This window comes from Ascaphus truei, chromosome 1 (assembly GCF_040206685.1).
Source record: "Ascaphus truei isolate aAscTru1 chromosome 1, aAscTru1.hap1, whole genome shotgun sequence".
In the NCBI taxonomy this organism is placed as follows: Eukaryota; Metazoa; Chordata; class Amphibia; order Anura; family Ascaphidae; genus Ascaphus; species Ascaphus truei.
Genome location: NC_134483.1, coordinates 31,180,621 through 31,195,326, shown reverse-complemented (window position 1 = coordinate 31,195,326; position 14,706 = coordinate 31,180,621). Strand labels below are relative to the sequence as shown.

Here is a 14,706-nt window from a genome sequence, read left to right as displayed (position 1 = left end):
GGTTAGCAGTCAAGAGCGAGAGCAAGTGGGGATATGGCTGAGGCCATGGTTCTGAGAAATGTCTCCAGCACCCAAGAGAAGAAGGTGGGATAGGGACAGGAGGTAAGAGGAAGACTTATAGGAGCACATGCTCTTACGAGTAAAGGAGGTAAATGGCAGAAGTGAGTGCCAGAAGCAGTGGTGTTCCTGAGTGCAAATAAGGGGGGAGAGAAGAAGGAAGGAGGAGATTTGTGTATATACTGCACCGACACACTTTATTCGAGCAAATACCCAGTATGTACCTGGCAGATACCTGGAATGCGTCGCTCCTCACCTCTGACAAGCCCCGTTGCATTTGCCTTCCCAGCCTGGGTTCATGCCTGGCTGACGGGCGGCTGATCTGTTAAATGATAATGATTAGGATTTAATAGGCTGCAATGCTTCGCGTGTCTACCAGATGGCATAAATTCATGAATTGTAATGCAGTATATATATATATACTGTGCAGTATTGCAGCCAGCGGGAATAAAATGCTTCAATCCCTGCCTGGAAAATAACCCAATGCACTCGGGCAGAAAACAGTCACAAACCTCAATACACCCGGGTATACCCGAATTCGTGGGACTAGCCGAGCTCGAATAAAGTGTGTCGCCAGTGTAGTAAGGATATCTGTGAGGTAGATTAAAGGAAGAAACCGTGTCATTGAGAAAAGATGGTGTAACAAAGAGAAGGAAAACAAAGGTGAGCATATTGGGAGATGGGATAGTGAGGAAAGCAAGTGTGGTGATTGTGAGCAAACAAGTAGAAGTATTAAGTGAGACTGGTAGATGAAAGTGGGGGAGGGTAGTGCTGCAGGCTAACAAGTGTGGGATATTAGTGAAAAGGGAGCCCACACAAAGCTGTCCAGTAATACCCTCATGTACTGTAGATGAAGTTGCTGAAGGATCCAAGTAGATTAAAGTCCACCTATTGTCCAACGCCTCAATAACGCCACACACTTAAGTGTTCATATTTTAAAATTAATATTTTTAAGTGATATGCCTACCCCTGCTATGCTTTCCCCAAACATATACTTTTAAACAATCACGACCCCCAAATTAAACAACCTAAACACCCATTACATACAGGACAATGGGCTGATAAGGAATTTGAGGTAAAACAGACTAACCCGTAACATACCATTTTTGTACCTTAATATAATTTGGGGGTCTCCTGGAGCTGATCCTCCATCCTCCAAACTCCTGGGGACCTCTTTGGTTCCTGAGATGCTTGTAGACTTTTGTGCAGAATGTCATCTCCTGATGACGTTGCATCATTCTATTAGCTACCGGGCTTTTGTCCATAGAAAGTTATATCTCTGGAACGGAGTTAACGTTGGGGGTGGGCTTGAGTTGTGATTGGGCATGGGTTATGGATATATGTTGGGCTTCGGAATTAAGCAATCTGGAGCACAAATTGTCTCCATGGAAATATGGAATGAAAAACAGCAAAAGAAAAAATATAGTGCAACTCTATCAATTGTATAATAAAAGACGGGTGTATAAGTATCTCACTCACGTGTTATGTGAGATAATCAGGTAGCTGGGTTTAAAGTAACCAACTTTAGATGAATCTTGGCACCTTCAGTAATATTTAGATGGTAAAAAGGATCACCCATACGTGAAACAAAAGAGCAAAATAGTGCAATATTGCTCTATATAAACAATCTATACTATAATTCTGTTTTCCGTTTGTATGTCAGAAGCATCGATATCTCACAAACGGCACCACGTAGCACCACGAAACTCTCACTGTACATTCTGCTGCTGGGGGAGTGAAGGGGGAGAAATGGAGTAATTGGGGAGAAAACTGAGTGAGTGAGGGAAGAGGGGGATGGGGAGAAAATGGAGGGAGGGAGGGGGGGAGAAAATGGAGGGAGGGAGGGAGGGTGGGAGAAAATGGAGTGAGGGAGGGGGGGAGAAAATGGATTGATGGGGAAACGGAGTGAGGGGGGGACATGAGTGAGTGGGTGGAGAAAAAGGAGTGAGGGGGGGAATGGAGTGAGGGGGGGAACGAAGTGAGGGAGGGGAACAGAGTGGGGAGAAAGGAGAGAAGGGGATAGAGAGAGAGGGTAAGGGAGAGAAAGGAGAGAGAGAGAGGGTGAAGAAGGGGCCGGGAGAGAGTGGGGAGGGAGGGGGGCGGGAGAGAAAAATGGGGGAGAGAGAGCGAGCAATGGGGGGGGGGGAGAGAGGGGAGGGAAGGTTGTAGAGGGAAAATGGAGACACAGAGAGACACACACACAGAGACACACACACACAGAGAGACACACACAGAGACAGACACACACAGAGACAGACAGACACACAGCCCCCTCCCCTAATAGCCGCCCCCCCCACTCTAAAAAAATTGCAGGACAGCCGACGTCACCGCTCTCAAGCATGAGCGAGCTCAGCGGCAGCGTGGCCGCAGCCTAAGGCAGCACGGGGAAGTATGCCGGTAATGGGGGGGCTGGGAGATGTGCCGGCAGCGAGGGGAGATGCAGCAGCAGGGAGGGGGGGCGGGGAGATGTGTCGACAGTGAGGGGAGATGCGGCGGCAGCGTGGGGGGGCAGGGGCGGGGGAGATGTGGCAGCAGCGGGGGAAGATGTACCAGGGGGGGGGGTCGGGTAGATACATTCCCAATGCGAAGTCGGGTACAAAAGCTAGTAACAAATAAAAGAATAACAGAGAAGTTATAAAAGTGTGGAGAGGGGGGAGGGGGAGGGGTACGGAAAAAGATGGAGAAGATGTATAATGGCTGTACGCTTTATTTTATCACTGATCTGTGTTGCTAAGTGGCACTGCACATGTATAATGTAAACACTGACGCTCTGCTGCTCCCCCTAGTACAGTATTTATATAGTGTTTGTCTTCGCTTCCCTCTCTTGTAGTTTACGAGGTGGTGACCATAACAGGGGATGTGCGGGGAGCGGGGACCGATGCCAATGTCTTTGTTACCCTGTTTGGGGAGTTTGGGATTACTCCGAAGATTCACCTCACCAGCAAGTAAGTAACAAGTTATATGGGCTCGGGTGACTGCACTGTGGGTAGATGTATGTATCACTGATTGCTGGCTTAACCTTTTCAGTGCTGGAAGGAACTTTATTGAACAGTGTTACTCAGCACTGAAAGCTCTGGAAGAAAAATAAGACTCATACTGATGTTTTAAGCACACTTTGTCCCGCAAAAAACATGATCTATTAATAATGCATCAACCCGCATGACCATACCTTGTTTTATTATGTATTTATTCAATGGAAACCTTGTTGAGCATCTACTGTATATACAATAATTTGGTATGAACGAGTAAAACGTCTCCTATCACCATATTGTTTCCTGCCAAAGACAGACTAAACCCTTTTAACAGGTAACTTCGAAAAATGAACAGTGCTTTAAAATTACCATTCAAGACCACATTCCACAGACACGTATAGCACCTCTCTAGTCATCAAGCCTATATACCACACACTATTATACTGCTTTTCACACTGAGCTCCGATAAAGTTCAACAAAGCACAATCCCACATTAACTGCCATTGGCTTTAACTCATTATCGTCTCCCCCTAAGGCTCTTATTAATGAGATTGCGGTGAGATAAGTGGTTGATTGCACTGATATCGACTAAAAAATGGCATTGACTCGGCTGCTTCGAAGCTTATTGTATAAGGGTTGAAGAATTTGTTACACCTCTTCATGGTTTAGGTATCAATGTATTTTCTTTGGTATAATCCGTACAGTTGATGCACAAAAACTGCATCAGATCTATCAAAGAAAATGAATTTAAAAAAAAGAATTTGCCTCTTTTTGCTGTGATAAATGTGGTGCAGGTTTTCTGCCATTTCTTGCAGCTTGGAGACTGGGGTAAATAGCGCTTGAGGACTATCACTAAGCAGTCTTCTGGCATATAAGACACCTTGTGGCAATGGAAGACACCTCGCAGTTTATTTAACTAAATGGGGTTTAAGGTTTCTTCCAGTGTTAGGAGATGTCTTATGGCAGGAGACTTATGACCCTACATATCAAACAGTTATTATACCTATCTATGTGGCACATGCATCAAGCGCCGGTACGGTTATCAAGGGTATTTGAAAGTATTTAAGGTCTAGCTAGGTAAAACCATATTTGAATTGTCTGTCTTCTTCGAATCACCCCTTGAAGCGTCTCTTAATTTCAATGCAGCTTTCACACTTGTGCAGGTCAACGCCCTGCTTAGAAAAACCATCTGTTTTAATGTCCCTTACATGTGCTAATTAAGTTGCTTGGGCCAGTCAGGTGACATTTTAGAAGTATATAAGTAAGCACACGGCAGCCTTGCGGTCTGCAGCCATGTTTTGAAGTAGCCAGGTTTAAAGTAGAATGTTAGTTCTGAAGTTTAAAAGTAGTGAACAAGTGGACAACACCTACTGGTCCTAATTCCTGCATTTGTTCTACGCTGGAAAGGAGGATATTATCTATCCCAGACTGCACACCTCAGCACTTTACTATTGCTGTGATGCCGCCTTTACTATTCATATTTGCTATGACCTCACTTGTTTTCAAAGTATGCACTTCTTTCTACAGTACCAGCCTCATGTCTCCAACTCTATTCATATATCTCCATCTCTCCTTTCTTCGCCACTTCTCAACTAACAGAAACTACTTTCTTACCTGCGCCCTCTGTCACTACACAGCTATACCCCCTGCACTAAAACACAACCCTACAAAACATTCTCACACATTCTCTTTCTATCCATACTTCTCCTCCTTGCTTCTGGAGATATCTCTCAATCCTGGTCCCTGCCTTATTTCTACATGCTCTCGCCCCCGTCTGCCAAATTCAACTTCTACTCCTTCTTGTGTCAATCCTTCCAACCTCATGCAATCCCCTGCCACCCTCCCTCCTCTCTCCCTTTCTCCTGTGCCCTTTGGAATGCTCACTCCCTTTCTAACAAGTGCCTCTCTGTCCATGACTTCTTTCTCTCTCACTCCCTGCTCATATTTGCTTTAACTGAGACTTGGCTCACTCCGTCTGACTCTGCGCTGGAATCTGCCCTCTCTTATGGTGGCCTATCTTTCTCCCACAATCTGCGCCATGGTGGTAGGGGGTAGGCGTGGGGCTCCTCTCCTCTCTCTGCCATTACCGAACCCTTCCTATTCCCCCCTCTCTTGCTTTCTCCTCCTTTGAGGCTCACAGTGTCCAGATCTTCTCTCCTCTACCTGTCCACGTGGCAGTCATGTATCGCCCACCTACCTCTACTCACCACCTTCTGCCTTTCTCTCTCACTTTGAATCCTGGCTCTCTTTCTTTCTCTCCTCAGACTCACCTGTTCTTCTCCTTGGTGACATCAACTGCCACAATGAAGACCCCTCTCTTCCCTGTGCTGCCCGCTTTCTCTCTCTAACCGCTTCTTTTGGCTTTCAACAGTGGACTGCAGCGAGCACCCAGAAGGATGACCACTATCTAGATCTGGTTTTCACTAAAAACGTTTCTCTCTCTGATTTCTCCATTTCCCCCTTTCCTCTCTCTGACCATCACCTTATCTCACTTTCTCTCGCTCACTTCTCCCCTTCTCCATCTACCCCTCGTTTCTGCAGAAACCTGCACTCTATTTATTAACCTACAGTACCAGCCTTTGAGTCCACTTTACGCTCCTCCTTCTCCTCTCTCACTTCTGGTCCAGACCCTGACAACCTGGCCAGGAACTATAACTCTGCCTTATCCTCCCCTCTCGCTCTACATGCCCCGCTTTCTCTCTGCCATCCTCGTCCTTCTATAGCACCTTGATAGCACCCCCTTGATAAAGATCTCTCTCCGGGATCGAAACGTTGATTTGTGCAAGTATTTGTGTACTTTAATACAATTTTTTATTTTACTGCCGAGTGCTTTTGTCTCTGTACCTCTTTATTGTGGGTATTGTATGCTGTTTATTCTTCTGACAATAGCACCATCCATTACCATTCTATTATAGGAGTACAGGATATTTTTCTATTCATATATATATATATTTCTGGCACAACCCTGTGGAAGGTTCCGTTTTCTGGGACCGAAACGTTGGTCTCTTCCACTGTATTGTGCTTTATTCTAATACAACTTTTTGACAATCAAACCCTGCAATGTGCGGTTTCTGATTACACTGGACTACGGTCTTTGGGTAACGTATTGCCACATACTCCTCCTATGAAGCGTGCACGTGCCTATATATATATATATTTTTACTGGTGTGTCTACTGCTTTCTATCCTGCTACGTATATATTTACATATGAAATGCTTCATCTGTTTACTGACAAAATGTACGATGTGACCTGACCTTTTGTCCTTGTTACAGCACAGAGAAGAGGTACCTGCATTATTATAAGTGTTTGGAGCTATGAAGCGGTCCTTACGTTCTGTACAGCAAATGATGTGGGACTGGTAAAGAAAATACATGGAATTTCAAAGCCTTTTTTTTGCCATACGCTCAAAATGAGATTTTTGTCTTCCAGTTCCATCTGTCTAAATGCTTGGTTGACTGGGCAGGAACAATGAAAAGCTCATTGATTTTCTTGGGCCTGACATCTCACTGAATAGAGTTCTTATAAAATACAGTGCTAAACGATTAGTAATGTCAGGAATTAAAAGCCTCTCTACTTTACAGGCTGATAACCTTGCTCGCTCACCACAGTCCTTTCAAACCTCAAGTTTTCAATGACCTTGGTTTTCATTTTCTGAATCTCAGTTCATTAGTAGTCCTGGTTAACCCATTATTTGTTACAAAAACAAGGGTTGATTTTGGGGCAGTAATTTGTGTGTTATTGGTTGTTAATTTTTTTTTACAAACGAAAGCTTTTTTTTAAAAAGACAAATAGATTGATTTTAACATTCAACGCTCTTTTTCTGAGCTTTTAGCATAATATCCCCAAATCTTTATCCTGTACTATAATAGGATGAGGCTTTGCAGTACTAGTACAGTTCACTGTTTACGGATACACAACACTGCTATGTTTTTGATAGAACTTCCAAAAATGTCAGTCCTTGTCGGAAACCAACTTACACATTCAAGCAAAACGGTCAGCTCTGTTTTTACACTTCCAGCAAATGAAATACAAGCAGATAGCGGTGTTTTGCTACAGCATTAAAATGAAAGGAAATATTACAGTGGGGTTTTTCTTCCTTATTGATGGTGCTCGTTCGTTAGCACAAAATCACCAGGTCTGACCTGGTGTAAGCCTAGACCAACTATGAAACGTGCATCAAAGTTTGCGTACTGGATAAGCACGACTTACATTTTGGGCAGATGCCAAAGCATTGAATAGCTTTTTTTGACGAGTATATATCCCACTTAGTTAATGCACTGAGAGGGTTAGTTGAAAGAATACTTATGCCCGTCTAGTAGTAGATTGTTTGTACTGTAGTTGGTTGGCCAACATGAAAGTTCTCAGTTATTCCGTTTTTAAAACCTCCCAGTCTCTACATCAAGTGTACTTGAAGTGTGCAGTGCTTGAAGAAGAGACCTGTAGGGTTTCAAAGGCTCTGCAGAACATAGAGCAGTTCCGATGAAGAATTCCCATGTTGGTCGCCCTAAGAGATGCAGCATCACAAACCCTTCACTTCTCCAAGATCAAGCGCAAAAGGATTAATGCCTGATTTTAAAGTACACTATTCAGCGTTGCTATACCAGAGCCGGAGTGGCATTCTCAGTCTATTTAGCATACACTGTATGGCAAAAAGATGGAAAGTCATGTATTTTCAGAGTAAATGTTGATACTGTATACGTTATTGCTGAAACAACTGCAGTTGCATGCCATTGTACCACCATTTACAAAGTGTACAAAGAGGACAGAATGCCATGTATCTCCCAATGGAAGCACTAGCAATATCGCAGGGTTCTAACCCTGCAATAATGGATAAGTCGCCGACGCAGATGCATGCTACTGTATGACAAACCCCTCTGCCTGACAGTGAGCTGTCCAAAAATACAGATGTAGATGTTCGTTGGTTTTAATGGTAGTCAAATACATGACATTTTAGTCCAAGTTATGCACTTGTGACTTCATTGTCTATGTAACAGTGTGAGACCAAGAGCTAAAATACCATGTATTTCAGGTGTTTGCCAGAGTTGCAATGAAAAATACATTTTCATTTATTCTATTTTGCCGTAAACAGCGTTGGTACCGCAGAGACCGTGGCGAAGTTTTTGCAAACGTAATCGCATAGAGATTGTTTTGTTCTCAAGTACAGAAAAAATGAAATCAGTAATACCTTATAGTATTTACCATGTATACCATGGTATGATATATATTTTTAATATTCGGGTTACTATTTTCAAATGTTTTCTCACATTCGATCATTCGATCATTCGATCAGATATTATTCACTTCAGTTCCTATCTCCTACATATACAGTAGTTCAATGTGATTGTGAATGATGTGTGCATTTTTATGAAAGCACTTACATGATTTTTAGCCTGTTTGTAAAAATCGAACGTGTGTTGCTGGGCCCCTCCACATGAGGCCAATCCAGGGGTGAACAACTCCATTCTTCAAGGGCCACCAACATGTCAGGTATTCAGGATGTCCCTGCTTCAGCACAGGTGGCTCAATCAATGGCTCAGTCCAAGACTGAGCCACTGATTGAGCCACCTGTGCTGAAGCAGTCGAAGACCGAGCCACTGATTGAGCCACCTGTGCTGAAGCAGGGATATCCTTAAAACCTGACCTGTTGATGTTCCTTGAGGACTGGAATTGGCAGCCCCTGTGCTAAATTGAAGACCTTTTGCACAGCTGAAGATATTATTACTATCCTTTATGTGTTAAGCGCATACATATTCCACAGCGAGGTACCATGGGGGTACACAGAAATGACTTACAAATACGTTCAGACAAATAGATACAGAAGACAACGAGGGTCTTGCTCGTGAGAGCGTACACTCCAGAGAGGATACATATGATACCCCCAGGTTTTGTCCTTTTATAAATGAGCCATTTGCGTGTTTGTTTACGGCAAAAGGATAAGATTAAATGTATTGGACCTATTAAGATTTGAGATCCAATTTGCTTGCTGTTGACTGGTAATTAGTATCACGTTGCTACAAGATAAGAGTTGTAAGTACTGTGGATTCTTTTAGTGGGACAAAGTAAAACATTCTACTGATTACATTCTCCTTGTCATTGCCGGGGAACATTTTTACAAGACTGTTTTTATAACATGTAATATTCTTTTCTATCTTTATTCCATGACTATCTCCCCCCCCCAACCCCCCACAAAACATACACAGATGCAGAGGATAAGACATGGGTTGCTTAATCACTGTGGCGTTGCTCTTGTAAGTGTAGTCTTAGGTTGGTTACATATAAATGCAAAAGTGGTGAAATTGCGGGGCACAAAAACGGTGCCATCGGTATTAAAGAAAAAGGAAAATGGAATTGAGATCATTGTTTCTATCGCCTGCCTCTTACAGCCAAGTCCCTCTTGGAAGGCGCAGTTGTACCTGACCTTCCACAGACATCTGAATTAATCTGAAGAATAGACTCGAGAGCTCTCGTGTGTCCGTGTATCCGTCATGCGGTTTCATTGTCGTATTGCTACAGTACCTGCAAAATAATCTGCTTCCATCCAGGGCCGCTGTGGCTACTGCAATCCATCCATGCACTCAGTATTAGGTCTGTGTTTGTATAAGGCATTGGGGGCGGGCAACTTCACTCCTCAAGGGCCACCAACGGGATGCCAGGATATCCCTGTTATCCCTGCTTCAGCACTGGTGGCTCAATCAGTGGCGCAGCTAAGGACTGAGCCACTTATGCTGAGGCAGGGATATCCTGAAAACCTGGCTTGTTGGTGGCCCTTGAGGACTGGAGCGGCCCACCCCTGGTATAAGGGTTTCTTCATGTGGATCAGTACGTGGCATTTGCTGTTGCGGACAATTTGTAAGAACCAGATTTTCTGAATAAATGTTAAATACTATAGTTAAAACGTTGTGTGCCACCAAGAAGATAAAAGAAAGATCATATTAGTTTAGCAAGATAGCGTATACTGTATATATATATATATATATATATATATATATATATTTAATTAAAAAAATTGGGGGGGTATATTTTAAAACTTTGAACAATAGGAAGAGAGCGTCAATAAAAGATGTGCACAATAATGCACTTTAAATTAAGCAACAGTTTTGTATTTCCAAAATGAATAGGAAACAGCATTACGATTGTATAAGCAAATCAAGTCTCCACAATAGAAATGTAAGATGTACCTTACAGGGTGTCTGACATCCTGTACCGGTCGCAGCGCCACTCGGCGTTTCAGGCAGACTCCTGATAAAGGGCCTTTTAATAGCCATAAACTTCCAGGCCCATTGTGCATGAAGTTAAATGCAGAACAATGCACCGCAGGTACCGAAGACCTAGATACATTGAATGAGCTATCAATTCTTTCTCTGTAAAGAGTTTTTCTTCTGTGATAACCCCATAAATGTCAACGAGGAAACCGCCTCTAATACTGAGCGGAGACTCCTTATCAGCACACGCCTGCCACCTTGCTCAGTATTGCACTGTCAAATATTTTTTTTTTTACAAGGAAGGGAGATTGAATATCTTTAATACCATTCCAAACTCAGGAAAAATCCAGGTCTGCAAGTCAATAGTTACAGCTTAGAAGGGACACATTTAAACCAGTATGAGCCGGCACTATGATAAGGCTAATTATGGATATCTACAGGTAGTGATTCTTCCCAAAGCAATGCGTGTGGTTGGTTATTATACTGTGTTTCGTTTTGGTGGTGTGTGGTTGTTTAGGGCAGTGTTTCCCAACTCCAGTCCTCAGGGAACACCAATAGGTCAGGTCTTAAGGATATCCCTGCTCCAGCACAGGTGGCTCAGTCAAAATGAGTGAGCCGCTGATTGACCCACCTGTGCTGGAGCAGGGATATCCTTAAGACCTGACCTGTTGGGGTTCCCTGAGGACTGGAGTTGGGAAACACTGGTTTAGGGTATAAGCCGGGGTACACACAGGAAATATCTGCAGTATCAAAAAAATAAGTCTCTACTGTAAGTATGAATCATTAAAGCCTTTGATGAAAGTTTGATTTAGTCAAACGAGTTTTAGCAGGATGGAAGTGCAAAGTTGCATAGTCATATTCTGCATTTAGTTTAGCACTCTTTATCTTACTGTATAAGTAGCAGCTAGTTTGATGCATTCTCAGACTTGGTCATCAGTATTAGCCATATTCATTGTTGTTTGACAGTATAGCCATTTGTTAGTGGGCTGGTCATTATAGTCATTGGTGGGCAGTGTAGAGAATTTTCATCATGACTCGGAAGTGTAGACCATCCTCGTTCTTGGACAGTATACGATATGCTCATCCTACTAAGATCGTATAAGAAATTCTCTGCATTGCTGGCAGTTTCCTAACATTCTTCATCCTTCTTAACACCTCCTCCTCCTTCTCTTGTTCGCTAATCTTCTTAGTTTGACCCACAAATCAGTAAACTGCTTTATCAAATGTATTAATTATCAATTAGCCTAATCTTATTACACTGATTAAATGTCCTTATGTCATTATAAGTAACCACAAGTGTCCAATAAAAATGAAAGTAGATATGTTTTACAAGAAAAATTATCCACAGTACCCTGCGAGTTTTGTCATGTACATATTCCTTTTTCTTTTATCTATACAACTGTCACTGCTAGAGAGCTTCCTGTGCCTTCTCTTAGTATTACAGAGCTCAGATGCAGTGACTGAACAAGGAATCACTGTTGAATTTCCATGTTTCATGTAGGAGAAACACTTTTGGAAGCAATGCATAAAACTGGCCAAGGTTTGCATCCACTTGGGCAATTATTGCACTTCTTTCAAAGTTTGTTGTATGCAAGTTTCTGAGTGTATCCATCCTATGGAGGCATGAGATTAACATGTAGTTGATTCAGCAGAAATCCATCTGTTGGTACCGTTTTGAACTTTTCTGCTGTCAGTCGGATCTACAACGCCTTAGGAAAGTGTTTTGCTTTATTATTCACTTACTAAGCCCCTTCATCTCTGTACTGTATGTTGTAGGAGTAGGACAGCCTTCGAGAGGACGAAAACAGACGTGTTCCGTGTAAAAACCAACAACGTTGGACCACTAAAGAAAATAAGGTACAGTTTTTTTCAAAGTAATATATAAATATGTCTAAACTATGCACAGAATTATTTTTTATTTACAGTATAAATATGTTGGAATACAAGTAGTCCCCGGTTTCAACGGAATCCGTTCTGGAAGTAGCGTTGGATAGTGAAACCGTTGTAAAGTGAGTCCCATGTTAATAAGTGGCGGTGAGCGTTGGATAACGCATTCAGGCGTCAGATAACGCATTCCGGCGTCGAAAAAAAGGGTCCACAGGGTTGCATTGTAAAGCGTTGAATATGCCATTCGCTGTAAAGTGAAACGTTGGATAACGAGGACTACCTGTAAATTGTTCTATACTGAGTAAGTCTGTCCTAAAAGTCTGCCGCTTGTGTTTTAGGATTGAGCATGATAATACGGGAATGAACGCAGGGTGGTTTCTAGATCGAGTGGTCGTGACCGACATGAATAGGCCGCATCTTCGTTTTTACTTCCCGTGCAACAACTGGCTGAGTAAAGAAGAGGGAGATGGACTTTATATCAGGGATCTGCTGGGCAGCCTCAATCCCATGGATGTGCCTAAAAGTAAGTATTTACCAGGTACCAGAATACAAATAGTTTTAACATGTGCGCCCCGAGTGTGTAACACAAGGCAGAATTCAGTCGTCTTTAACCTCTCGTCAGATAAGTTCTATACTCGGGAGTAAAATTCCAGTCACAGCACAGAGAGATAGAAAATCCAAGTCTGTTACTCTCAGGGGGCACGTAAAGGGTGCTGGTTATAACGATCTCAAGTTGATCAAGTATCCGTTTCCTGTTGCACAAGAGTATTAAGGTTCTTGTCCCAATGTGCTGCAGTGACCTCAGTGAGGAATTTTGGTTCTGGCTTTTGGAGCAGTTAGGGACAGAGTTTCTCTATCACAATTGTACGTATCTGAGTTTGCGCTTGTAAATGGTGGCGTTTTACATCTGGAAAAGTGATGCAAGATGATTTGGCCATTTGCCACCATAGCAGGAATATCACATCTATCTTCTGATGCAAATTCACGACGCTCGTTATATAGAATGCTAAAACTGAATTGATTAGTGAGTTAATTCGCCAACACCAGTGTCAATCCGTATCATTTAGCATGAGTTTCCAATTGATTTGAAGTCAGTATTCTATCAGTATATTTTTGCATTTTGATACATTTACTATCAGTAGAAAAAGATGCTTTGACTTTAGTACAGGATGCCTTTTTTTTGTCAAATTCTGAGCTGTTAGCGTAGGCAGTACAGAAACAAAGTATTATTCACACATCACTTTGACAGTAAGTAATGGGATCACTTTGCTTTTATAAATGCTGCCTGGCTAACGTTCTGTCAACCAGAGACGCCTTTATGGATGTAATTCGCCATAAAAACGATCAATCTCACACAAGTCATGTGATCTTGCTTTTTTTAATGACATTGTTGAAAATGTTTGGCGAAAACAGCAACGTTTGTTCAATTTCAGCAAATGTCTAAAATAAAGTGGAGAAAAAGGCAAAAACAAAACCGGTGAATATGTTTGCTAAAAAGATCACGAAACAATGTGCGATCTGGATCGCACATTTCTACAACAGATCTACAGCCGAAGCCGCAAGTTTTTGGAAGTTGAATTTTACCTTTTGAGATCAAGACACTCTTGGTCGACACTCCTGATTTAACTTGAAAATAGTCTTTTGCACCCAGTCAGTACCTAATATGCAATCTGGAGTGGACATACTTAAGCTCACTTAAATTACCCTCTAGGGTCCAGATCCACAGAAGTTCATCATACCCTTGGATATGCAAAGTATATTTAAATGAGTCACATCCCACAATTCCTACAAGGATGTCCGTAAAAAATTGAGTTAGCAAGCATAAGGCACCTAGTGACTGGAATGGTGCACTAGTGTCAGATCCAACAGGATTAGAACCCACAAACTTTACTACTCTGGGAATCGGCTCTAGTAGTGTGAGCTAAACCAGCTGATAGCTAGCATTGCTGTCACAGCATACTTTTGAACTTAACTCATTGAGTGCTCATACCTGTATAAAGCACTTTACACGCATTGATTTCAGCTCCGGGGACCCCCTGCTTCCCGAGATACATACCTCCGTAGGGGGTGATGGTAGCACCTCCGGATGGGCGGAGCAGAGTTCGATCTGTGTATGTGCTATGCAAGACATTGAGATAGATATCAGAATGGTGTTTTTAATGCAATACCAAATGATCAGAGATGATCATAAAATTAGCCAATATCATGGTCTTTCGAGCCAAAATCCGCCGCTGGCTGCCACCTGGTTCCTTAGCTGTGAACACTCCCATGCTGTTAAAGATCATATACTATGGGTTAGAGATGTTTCAGATAACAGGTTATGTAAATCCGTGACAAGGCCGCATATTCACAATAGGATGAAACGGTGGCTGTGCGCTGTCTCTATCCTCGAGCTGTGTGACTATCCCAGGCAATTTCTAATCACTTTTTTTCTTTTGGCAAAGTTTCTTAATAATAATTATCAGTGTTCGACAAACCTATACATTTGCTCGCCCCGGGTGAGTGGATTTAACCCCCGGGCGAGTAAATATTGGCCCAAGCAGCACACGTTTGGTACTAGGTGGCGAGTAGATTTTTTTGTGTGGCG

The 14,706-nt window shown here is 42.6% G+C and overlaps 1 protein-coding gene across 3 annotated transcripts in view; it reads left to right on the top strand.

Moving 5' to 3' along the window:
* Window positions 1-14,706, top strand: part of LOXHD1 (lipoxygenase homology PLAT domains 1) — a 303,909-nt gene that overhangs the window by 101,823 nt on the left and 187,380 nt on the right. For all 3 annotated transcript variants that reach the window (XM_075585679.1, XM_075585670.1, XM_075585689.1), the window contains 3 exons: window positions 2,888-3,002; window positions 12,009-12,089; window positions 12,458-12,642. In XM_075585679.1, the coding sequence (XP_075441794.1) occupies window positions 2,888-3,002; window positions 12,009-12,089; window positions 12,458-12,642 (381 nt within the window). The remainder of the gene's footprint in view (window positions 1-2,887; window positions 3,003-12,008; window positions 12,090-12,457; window positions 12,643-14,706) is intronic.